Consider the following 12525-nt stretch of genomic DNA (forward strand, 5'->3'; position numbering starts at 1 on the left):
TGTCTCCCAGCACACTTCATCCTAACCTCTTTAAACTGATAGCATTTTGGGGACCTTTTCATGCAACACTTTCACTGGTGAAACATGTCTCTGCTTCACTTACACACACCTGACTTACTCCAGAATTAAAGCTCTTTGCTTACAGTTCTACAGGCTTTTACATAGCAAGTAATCAATGAAGGATTGAATATAGTTTTAACTACCAAATTTGTTAGATGTCAACTCACTTCCAAAGTGCTTGCAACTCTCCTCCATTAGTGATTTAAACCACTCCCACTATGATCTTTACAGTATCTACATGTTCAGTGCTCCTTTGCCATAGACATTACAAAGGCAAAGCTATACTGTACATCTCATTTACCACAAGTTCCAAATTAGTGAATTTAGTTCCCACTGTAGAGATTTCACTGTCTGCAGGTGAGATAAAAAAATACATCTTACCTGAATTTTGATGGGCCAGGTAAAATTACTGACATAAACAAAGAAAGTGATATTTGGGTGGTTACGAAAATCAAACTTCTCATTAGAGAAACTATCTTTGTATTCCTTGATGTTTGTTTTTGAAACAACAGGCATTTCTTCTCCAGCCTGGGTTCCAGCTGTTAGGAAGAAAAAAATGAAATGGAAGAGCCTTTTTTTTTCTTTTGGAGGGAATCTGCCCTCATTATTAAGGCCAACGGTTTGTGTTTACTGAACACTTACTATGGTGTAGGAACAGGCTTTAAGTGCTCAATTTCATTTAATCCTAACAACTTTATTATTATCCTCATTTACAGATCAGGAAATAAAGGTTCAGAGAAATTATGTAATCTGGTCACACACCAGCAAGAAATGGATTTGGAATTTGAAGCCAGGAAGGCTTATACACAAGCCCATACCTTCAACTAGAATGGTTTTACCAGGAATCCCTGCAACTTCCCTCTGCTGCAACAGGCTACGTGTGACTGAGAAAATCACGTGCCACTAGAATCCCATTATAAGCAATGGCATGCACTGCCCACAACACTTCAACTGCTCTGCTTCCCCTTTACACCTGTTTGGCAGTGCTCCAGACCTGCCTACCAGGGAGAGATTCCCCCCACTTCCTGACTAGTAATGACCTCAAGTCTCAACAGCAGTGGTAGGAAGGCGCTCCAGGGGTGACTACAACTGAACGCAAGCCCCCTCATCTGGTATACATCCTATTCCTTTGGCATTTGTATTTTCCCTCAGCCAGACATTCTAGTGTCCATGAAGATTCGTGAAATACATTTTCTCCCTAAATTAAATCCCATGACTGGAGCCAAGATTGTCAGATCCCACTGGACAGTCATTGCAAATCATTCACACACTCAGAGGTATTGCCATTCATCAGAAAAATGCTCTGATAATTCAGACTTTTTCTTAAAAGTCTCTTCTCACTGTAAGTTTCTGAACTTTTTCTGAAATCAGTGAAATCTTTGAAGGCATGATAAACATAAAGTTACAGGCAAAATTTTGTTTTTATTTTGCTTCAGTCTAATTGGTTGTTTTGACCAAAAAACATTATAATAGTAATAATGACGATGAAACAGTTACCATTTAGTGAGAATTTACTATGTTTCAAATACCACATTGATGACTTCTTTTATTATTTTGTTTAATCTTGACAGGACTCTACATAGCTAGGTGTTTTTAGTTTCCCATTTTATCCATGAGCAAACTGGCTCAGAAAGCCTAAGTAATCTGCCTAATAGCATAGTACAGCATGGTAAGAAACATGCAGAATTCAAACCCAGGCCTGTCGAGCTATGTTCTTAACCACTACATCAGGCCCACCCTTTATTTCTTAACAGGTTTTCTGCCCAGATCTTCTTTAGTGAGTCACAGTAAGATAACAACATAGCAAAAAGCTGTGCTCTTAGAGCTTGATTCAATTCCCAAAGTACACTTCCCTGTACCTGTACAGAAATCTTATTCTGTTTAAAATGTTCCTATTGCTTAATCTATGAGTCACTTGCATCTTTCACTTCTGAAGCATGGACAGGGATGAGATAATGGCCGTGCTGGGGCAGCTGCAGGAACGCTACTAGTGGTAGTGAGAGCAGGGGTAGAGAGCATGTACTGAGGCTGCCACCACAGAGGGCACTGGCATGTATAACCTAATTTAATCCACAAAACAGTTCTAGGAGATATGTATTAGCTTCCCTTTCTAATGAAAAACACTAAGGTCTATAGAGGGGTTTACATATTTGCTCAAGGTCTCCCAGTTACTAAGTGGCAAAGGTGGGTTTCAACCTCCTGTCTGTCTCCAGAGCTCCCTTGTCAACTTCTCCACCATGCTTCTCAATCTATTACCTCTACTCAGATGGTCTTTTCTAGGTGTGTCTTTACCTGAGAAGCTGGCGGCCCAGGTGATATTGAGGTTGAAGTTTTTGGAGGCATTGATGAACATGTCCAAATCCCTGTTTTGCTGATGAGAGGTGCATATAATTAAAAAATTAGCTGTAACAGTTTCCAGATTTTAAAAGATAGCAGTAATTAAATTTTATTACTCTCAACTTGCTTAATTACAAAACAGGTATTTTACAATGTCTTAAGGAAATTCATGCTTTATAGAAGAATCAGCCACATATCTAACCAACATAAGCAATATATCTCAAATAAATTTCATTTCTCTCCCACAAAAATATATGGAATTTTATGCTTCATCAAATGCCCAACCCCATGGAAAAGTATCTTTAAAAAAGAAAACCCTTGCCAGAGCTCAGTCACTTATATGCTGCAACTATGTTAGGGGACTCAGCCTAAGGATCCTCTGGACAGCTTTTTCCAAACATCTGGAGAGCTCACTCCTATCAGTAAAACACTTGATCAAGTGCCTCAATTTATATGTACTTATGAATTAAACCCAGGTTATTCTGAACTTATAGATTACATAGTGTAAAATTCTCTAAAATGGAAATGGTTAAAAAAAAAAAGATTTAAAATTTAAAAATTATTGACTGCATTCACTCATGATTTGAAAAACATTTTTCTCTCACTAAAAGTACTATTTCAAGAGAAGTATGACTGAATGTGCTTTATTAGCCTTGAAAACCTTGTTTACCATGTAGAGATACAGCAATTTGAAGAGCTAGCTGAATTTATTTTGATTCTTGGTTTGAATGACTGATAAAGATGTCTCTGAGAAATGTGCTGAGCCAATTGGAAGAAGTACACTTTTGGCTATGCAGGGTAAATTATACTAATTTTTAGTTTTCATGAAAATTTGGCTAATAAATCTCTTTCTTAGGGTCAAATAATTGTCTCTGCAAATTAATCAGATGTTACATTTTTACACTTTAAAAATAAATCCAATCCTGCTGAAATTCTTCATTTGTAAAGACCATAAATAAAGTAGAAAATTAAATTTTTAAGGGGTGTTTTTTTGATAGTTTTTACAGCACAAAATCACAGCAATGTTAACATTTCCAAATAGCCATTTTCAAAATATGGTCTTCAAATCAGAAGTTTCTCTCACAAAGCAGTTACCTTCCCATTTATTGATATAACTTCACCTTCTTCTTGAAGGGGCAGCTCAAGTGTTTGTTTATGTTTAATATTTTGCTGGCAGCACACCAGCAACAATTATTTCTTTCAATAAAGAATTAATAAATTTGAAGTCCTCATGCTTTTGTAAAAGACAGAATATATACACTGGACAACTCTATTAAATATTCTGTCATGAGATAAACAGGGAACTGCAGAAGGTCCAAAGATTTTCATGTTCACTCCCCACCTTGTTAAAAAGTATTACTGATTCTCCTATGTTCATTTAAAATAAAATTAACATCAATTACATCCTGAAAGACTGAGCACTTCAGCCACTTCCTTATGAATAAGGTAGGAAATAAATTTCATGCATGGTACTGTCACTAAAACTTTATTCTAAGATCTTTAATTTTTTAAAATTCCCATCACACAGACATTCAAATGATATGCCTATGCAGTTTTTGCAGTTTTTTCACAAAACATTTTTGCTTAAAGTCATTCGTCATTTTTATTTAAAAAGCTGTTCACTCATGAGAATGCTTCTTCTCTAGTACATCTCTTCTTAATTTTATCATTGCTGGGATATAAAAACAAATCTTACTTTCATTTAATTGTAAAGGAAATATCCCACACTGTGGGCTTTGTTCTACTACTGATTTACTTTCTTTTTAAAATCTAGCAATGTTTGCTGGTAACATTTGTTAACAATATACTTTGGCATATTGTCATATTATTTTCCACCTGGAATTTGGTACATGTATGGTGACAGAAATTTTATAAATGGTAAATGGCTTTATGTATATTGATGAGATATAAGACTTCCAAGGAGGTTCCTAAGCAATTTATCATCAAGTTTAGTAAAATTTCATCATGTATTGGAGTGGGTATTGAATGCATTTCATCAAAGAAATGGCACAGGTGTATCTTCATGGTCTAGATGCTTCCTTTTAATTAAGTCATGCTGTGTTGGCTCCCTTCTACCACTAGGCAATACCTTATGACAGGCTGGGGCTCATCATTAATGGAAGTAGATATAAATCCACATTTCAAATAGAGGTCTTAGTAATTTCAATTACTTCTGGCTGACTTCTTGTTGAACCAAGCTAAACCTTCACTGTTTGTCTTCCTAACAAAACCAACAACTTATTCCAGGGACAGAAGTGTCACTTCTGCCACCTTCCTTGTGTCACTGGCATGAATTTCAATATGCAGTTTCTTTGTGGGTATTTTTTAAGCCTCTGGTCCATTCTGAGAGAGTAAATCTGGGCTCTGCCATTTGACTCTGATGGGGAGAAATCCCCTTACAGTCTCCTCTCTTTTTTTTTAAGGGGCTGTGGATGGGCAAACCAGGTATGTCAGTCTGTGTATCAGATGCTGATAAATTTAATAACCTGCCTTTTAGATGGAAAGGAACTAAAATGTAGATTCTAACATTTCTTTCTTGCACTGCTAAACATCATCCCGTGTTTTCCACTCTGGAGCCCACTGTTAGGGCAGTGCTTCTCCATAATGATCAAGAAAAAGATCCACGCAAGTTCAAAATAAAGTAAAAAGACCTTGAAAATCTTACTTCATCAGGTGTAGCCACAAAATTGATGGCTGTGTAATAGCGGTCATCTTCCTGGGATAGGCTAAAGGTGAACTGATAGTCTATAAGAAGAGTATCTATGGAAAGAAAGAAATGTGATTTAAAAAATTGAAACAAACATAATATTCTCTAGAGATATAGGTTTTTTTTTTAATAGATATCCAAGCACACTTTTGGCTCATTTATACACAGAGACCAGAAAGTTTTTCAAAAGGAATCAGGTCTTTGGAGAGTATCATCCTGTTTGGGTTAACCTACCAAACCCTCTTTATGTCATCACTCTAGTTGAGATTTTAGGCTCCAACACAACTCACCGACAAATATTAATTGTACATCTATTACATGCTAAGTTTTGCTTGGAGATACAAGGTTATAAATTAATGGTATAAAAGGAAGCAAGACTCCATGGAAAAGTGGTTGATTCCAGGTCTAGAGCAAGGAATATGTGCCTTAGTTATCTTACCCTAGAAAGCAAGGGTGCATTGAAAGACTAATGTGATACAGTAAAAGAATACAGCTTGAAAGAGAGCCTACTGGCCAAAGATGGTGTAACTTAATTCTAGAAAGTCTACTGTACAACTCAATTTAAAAATGGACAAAGAACTTGAATAACTATTTCAAAGAAGATATAAAAATGGTCAATAGGCGCATGAAAAGAAGCTCAACATCATTAACCATCGGAAATCCAAATCAAACCACAATGAGATGCTGAGATGCTCCTCACTTGCATGAGGTGGCTACTACCAAAACATCAGGAAATAACAAGTATTGGTAAGGATGGAGAGAAACTGGAACCCTTAAACACTGCTAGAAGGAATGCAAAACGGTGTGGCCACTGTGGAAAGCAATACGTCAGTTTCTTAAAATATTAAACACAGAATGACCAATGATCCAGCAATTCCATTTTTGAGCACACTCAAAAAGAACTAAAAGCAGGAACTTGAAGAGAGATATTTGTACTCATGTTCATAGCAGCCAAACAGATCAGTTATTACTCAAAAAAGCCAAAAGGTGGAAGCAACCCAAGTGCCCAATGATGGATGAATGAATAAACATGTGGCATATACATGCAATGGAATTCATCCTTAATAAGGAAGGAAATTCTGACACATGCTACAACATGAATGAACCTTGAGGACATTATGCTAAATGAGAATCCAGTCACAAAAAAACAAATACTATATGGTTCCATTTACATGAAATACCCAGAGTAGTCAAGTCCACAGAGACAGAAAGTAGAATGGTGATTGCGAGGGACTGGGGAAAGAGGGAAATGGAGAGTTAAGTTTATTTTTAACTGTTTAAGAAACTGTCAATTGCTTTCTAAAGTAACTATATACCATTTTACATTCCCAAAAAGAATGCATGCATGGCATGGTGGTTCCAGTTTCTTCCTATCATTGCTAAAACCCTTATACTGGCTTTTATTTTTCAAGATACATTAGAATGCACGAGGTTACAAAAAATTCACTGATGTGGTTTCAGATTCCACATTGTAACTAACCTTTAAAAAATGACTAGTTGTCCATTTTGGTATGTTATTTAAGGATAATATCCACAAGTTTCAGAAGAGGTTATTAAAATACTCTACCCTTGTAGTGAAGGCTGTGCTAAGAGGAAAGTATATTGCAATACAGGCCTACCTCAGGAAAGAAGAACAATCCCATATGAACAGTCTAAACTCACAATTAACGAAACTAGAAAAGGAAGAACAAATGAGGCCCCAAGTCAGTAGAAGGAAGGACAGAATAAAGATTAGAACAGAATAAATAAAATCTAGAAGAATAAAACAATAGAAAGAATCAATGAAAGCAAGAGCTGATTCTTCAAGAAAATAAATCAAATAGATAAACCCCTAGTCAGACTTATTAAGAAAAAAAGAGAGTCTACACACATAAACAGAATCAGAAATGAGAAAGAAAAAATCACTATGGACACCACAGAAATACAAAGAATTATTAGAGAATACTATGAAAAATTATATGCTGACAAACTGGATAACCTACAAGAAACGGACAATTTTTGAGAAGAACAAAACCTTCCAAGGTTGACCCAAAAAGAAAGAGGAAATCTAAATAAACCAATTACCAGAAATGAAATTGAATTGGTAATCAAAAAGCTACCTAAGAACAAAACACCTAGATCACATGGCTTCATGGCTGAATTTTATCAAACATTTAGTGAAGACCTAATAGCCATCCTCCTTAAAGTTTTCCAAAAAGTAGAAGAGGAGGGAATACTTGCAAACTCATTCTACAAGCGCAGCATCATTCTAATACCACAACCAGGCAAAGACACCACAAAAAAGAAAACTATAGACCAATATCCCTCTGAGCATAGGTGCAAAAATACTCAACAAAATAATAGCAAACTGAATTCAAAAATATATTTAAAAAATCATCCATGACAATCAAGTAGGATTTATTCCAGGGATGCAAGGGTGGTACAATATTAGAAAATCCATCAACATCATCCACCATATCAATAAAAAGAAGGACAAAAACCACATGGTCATCTCCATAGATGCCGAAAAACCATTTGACAAAATTCAACATCCATTCATAATAAAAACTCTCAACAAAATGGGTACAGAGGGCAAGTACCTCAACATAATAAAGGCCATATATGACAAACCACAGCCAACATCATACTTAACAGCAAGAAGCTGAAAGCCTGTCCTTTAAGACTGGGAACAAGACAAGGATGCCCACTGTCTCCACTTTTATTCAACATAGTTCTGGAGGTCGTTGCCACAGCAATTAGACATTATTGGTAAGGAATGGTAATTAGACCAGATTGGTAAGGAAGAAGTCAAACTGTCCATTTGCAGATGACATGATATTGTACATAAAAAACCCTAAAGAATCCACTCTAAGACTACTAGATCTAATATCTGAATTCAGCCAAGTTGCAGGATACAAAATTAATATGCAGAAATCTGTGGCATTCCTATACACTAACAACAAACTAGCAGAAAGAGAAATCAGGACAACAATTCCATTCACAGTTGCATCAAAAAGAATAAAATACCTAGGAATAAACCTAACCAAGGAAGTGAAAAACCTATACTCTGAAAACTACAAGACACTCGTGAGAGAAATTAAAGAAGACACCAATAAATGGAAACACATCCCGTGCTCACGGATAGGAAGAATTAATATTGTCAAAATGGCCATCCTGCCTAAAGCAATCTACAGATTCAATGCAATTCCTATCAAAATACCAACAGCATTCTTCAAAGAACTAGAGAAAATCATTCTAAAATTCATATGGAATCACAAAAGAGGCCAAATAGCCAAAGCAATCCTGAGAAGGAAGAATAAAGTGGGGGAGATCTCACTTACCAACTTCAAGTTCTACTACAAAGCCACAGTAATCAAGACAATTTGGTACTGGCACAAGAACAGAACAATAGATCAACAGAACAGACTGGGGAGCCCTGATGTAAACCCAAACATATATGGTCAATTAATATATGATTAAAGGAGCCATGGACATACAATGGGGAAAGACAGCCTCTTCAACAACTGGTGCTGGCAAAACTGGACAGCTACATGCAAGAGAATGAAACTGGATTATTGTCTATCCCCATACACAAAAATAAACTCGAAATGGATCAAAGACCTGAGTGTAAGTCAGGAAACCATAAAAGACAACATAGGGAAAAATCTCCTGAATATAAGCATGAGCAACTTCTTCCTGAACCCATCTCCTCAAGCAAGAGAAACAAAAGCAAAAATGAACACATGGGACTACATCAAATTAAAAAGCTTCTGTATGGCAAAGGATACCATTAACAGAACAAAAAAGCATCCTACAGTAGGGAGAATATATTTGTAAACAACATATCCAACAAGGGGTTAACATCCAAAATACATAAAGAACTCACACGCCTCAACACCCAAAAAGCAAATAACCGGATTAACAAATGGGCAGAGGATATGAAGAGACAGTTCTCCAAAGAAGAAGTTCAACGGGTAAGATTCCTCAAGGGAGGAACAACCTAAGACAGGCACAGTCGCAGGGGGGCCATCAGGTGAGAAATTGGGGATCAACAGAGGTGAGGCTTAGAACCTCACCCTTCCTGTTCTGAGAGAAATCTTCTGCATACATGGATGTTTTATTGCCCTTGTCTAGCTTGGATTAACACATAGTCTACAGGCACACACCTGAGCATCTACATTTGCCCTCTTACAACACTAAACTATGTTTTCTACCTTTATCTTGTATCTACCTATCACTTCAGCATTTTATTAAAAATAATAATAATAAAGAGAGAAATGTGGTATCCACATATAAATCAAGTATAAAAATCAAATGAGTATTCATATTTGAACTGACTGTTTATAGTTCATAATGCATGAGCAAAACTGCAAGTTTCTGTGATGACTGCCCTTGTACTGTTCACCATGTAACTTATTCACTATGTAAGAATTTGTTCTCCATGTAAGAACTTGTTCGTTATGCTTCAGAAGATTGGAGACTGACGAAAACTAGGCTTGGGGTGGATTAAGGATTGTGCATTGAGCATTGACTCCCCTATACAGAATTTTATTGTTGTTAACAACCATTTGATCAATAAATATGAGAGATGCCCTCACAAAAAAAAAAAAAAAAAAAGTGCATACTTCCAATTGTAAAGTAAATAAGTAACCGGGATGTAATGTATAGCATAAGGAATATAGTCAAAATATTGTAACAGCTTGGTATGGTGATAGCTGGTACCTAGAATTATCATGTATATAAATGTTGAATCACTGTGTTGTACACCTGAAACTAATGTAATACTGTGTGTCAACTACCCTTCAATAAAAAGTAATTATCTACAAAAAAAAAAGAAGTTCCGATGGCTAACAGACACATGAAAGAAGCTCCACATCACTAATCATCAGGGAAATGCAAATTAAAACCACAATGAGATATCACCTCACACCAGTAAGGATGGCCAGCATCGAAAAGACTAACAACAAATGCTGGCGAGGATGTGGAGTAAGGGGAACCCTCCTATACTGCTGGTGGGAATGTAGGCTAGTTCAACCATTGTGGAAAGCAATATGTAGGTTCCTCAAAAAACTAAAAATAGAAATACCATTTGACCCAGGAATCCCAATCCTTGGAATTTACCCAATTATACAACTTCTCAGATACAAAAAGACATATGCACCTCTATGTTTATCGCAGCACTATTTACAATAGCCAAGTTATGGAATCAGCCTAAGTGTCCAATAGAAGATGAATGGATACAGATATGGTACATATACACAATGGAATACTATTCAGCCATAAAAAAGAAACAAATCCTATAATTTGTAACAACATGGATGGAGCTGGAGGATATTACACTCAGTGAAATAAGCCAGGCAGAGAAAGACAAGTGCCAAATGATTTCCCGCATTCGTGGAGTATAACAACAAAGCAAAACTGAAGGAACAAAATAGCAGCAGACTCACAGACTCCAAAAAGGGACTAATGGTTATCAGAGGGTAGGGGTGTGGGAGGGTGGGTGGGGAAGGAGGGAGAAGGCGATTGAGGGGTATTATGTTTAGTACACATGGTGTGAGGGGTCACAGGGAAAACAGTGTAGCACAGAGAAGGCAAATAGTGAATCTGTGGCATATTACTACACTGATGGACAGTGAGTGCAATGGGGTATGGGTGGGGACTTGATAATATGGGTAAATGTAGTAACCACATTGTTTTTTCATGTGAAGCCTTCATAAGAGTGTCTATCAGTAATACCTTAATAAAAAATTTAAAAATAAAATAAAATAAAATACCCTTTTCCAACTCTATGTTTGGTGAGGCCAGTTTTTTTTTCATGTAATCTAACCAATGAGATATAGTGCAACAGACTGAAGAGTAGTAGATGTAAGAATCCAGCTGTCTTCTATTAAGCCACAGCATTGGCCTGTGATTCTAGTCATTCTAGGGATGTATCTCCCTGTAGTTTTAATATACATATCCTAAATGTCTAACGATGTTGAGTATTTTTTCATCTGCTTATTGGCCAATAGTGTATCTTTTTTGGTGAAATGTCTATTTGAATCTTTGCCTGTTTTTGACTGGAATTGTCTCCTTATTCAGTTGTAAGAGTTTTTTATATATTCTGGATATAAGCTCTTTATCAAATACATGATTTGCAGGCATTTCCTCTTGTCTGTGGCTTTTATTTTTTAATGCAAGTCTTAAATTTTGATAAAGTCCCAAAAACAACTTATTCTTTTATGAACTGTGACTTTGGAATCATATCTAAGAGCTCTTTCCCCTACACAAGGTTATGAAGTTTTTCTCTTGTTTTCTTCCAGAAGTTATATAAACTTATGTTGGTCACATTTATAGGTTCTAGGTGGACATGATTTTGAGGGGATACTATTCATCCCAGGAAAGCAGGTGTAATTTTATAGTGGACATGCCAAAACATTAACTCCTTTTCCCCTGGCTGCATAACATGACCTATAATGTGGATACTCCTACAGGAAGAAAATCCGTTTATACATAAGGACCTGGTCACCTGGCAGATTTATATCTCACTGTAAGTTAATCATTAAGTATCTTATTTTATATATTAGTTCCTAAAGAGGTGGTTAACACAAATCAGTTTCAGACAGAATAACTTCAACTGTATTTTAAGAGCTCTGTTTTTGACCTATATCCTAAAATATGAAATATGTTGACCCCAACCAGGTAATGACAAATGGAAAATAAAGTTTCAAGAGAACATAAACATGGGAAGCCAGAGATGTGTATCTCTGAATTATTCCCTGATATCTGTATGACATATTAACATAAACCATAACCATAATTAAAGCAGCTTAAAATAGTGTCCATTTTTGTAGGAAATAATAGAATGTAAACACATAATTAGGGGCTACTTCCATGGGTGGAGCTATATATTCCTATAGCACTTATTACCATTCTCAAACCATGTTAAAGAAAGGAATCAAGTTTTAGCGAACTACTTTGCTTCTAGACAAATACAAATTTCAGAATCACTTACAATAACATGTTCCTTTGAGAGGGTTTCCCTGGTACCGATTTTCTACCTCACACCTAGGGGATAGAAAATGAAGATTATTTTCTATTGCTAATTAAAATAGAATCTACTCATTTTAAAATCAAGCAGATCTTTTAGATCAACTAAAAACAAATAGAGTCAGTGTAACTACATTCTTCACTGTTACTCAGATAAAGGGACTAGGGAAAGTTTGCATTCATTTTTAATACTGACGGTTCAGCAGTTCATGCCACCACCAATTGATAAACATTTGCAATAGCACATGAGATAAATCCACAACATAAACTGAGATCCTATTTATTATAATGGAATCACATTTCCACTTTCACATGAACTGTACATTCTTCTAGAAATAAAGTTAAAATGTTTCTCAAATACTCATTTCTCATTCCTTTCCTATTCTCCCTCAATAAACTGATCCTGTTCTTTA

The 12525-nt window shown here is 36.0% G+C and overlaps 1 protein-coding gene across 5 annotated transcripts in view; it reads right to left on the reverse strand.

The window, feature by feature from the left end:
- The window catches only part of ATRN (attractin), a 161620-nt gene that overhangs the window by 44719 nt on the left and 104376 nt on the right, over positions 1-12525 (reverse strand). For all 5 annotated transcript variants that reach the window (XM_036924629.2, XM_036924628.2, XM_057502799.1 and 2 more), the window contains exons 21-24: positions 12078-12130; positions 5063-5157; positions 2353-2431; positions 442-599 (exon numbers count right to left, since the gene is read on the reverse strand). In XM_036924629.2, the coding sequence (XP_036780524.2) occupies positions 442-599; positions 2353-2431; positions 5063-5157; positions 12078-12130 (385 nt within the window). The remainder of the gene's footprint in view (positions 1-441; positions 600-2352; positions 2432-5062; positions 5158-12077; positions 12131-12525) is intronic.

Source organism: Manis pentadactyla, chromosome 5, assembly GCF_030020395.1.
Source record: "Manis pentadactyla isolate mManPen7 chromosome 5, mManPen7.hap1, whole genome shotgun sequence".
NCBI classification, from domain to species: domain Eukaryota; kingdom Metazoa; phylum Chordata; class Mammalia; order Pholidota; family Manidae; genus Manis; species Manis pentadactyla.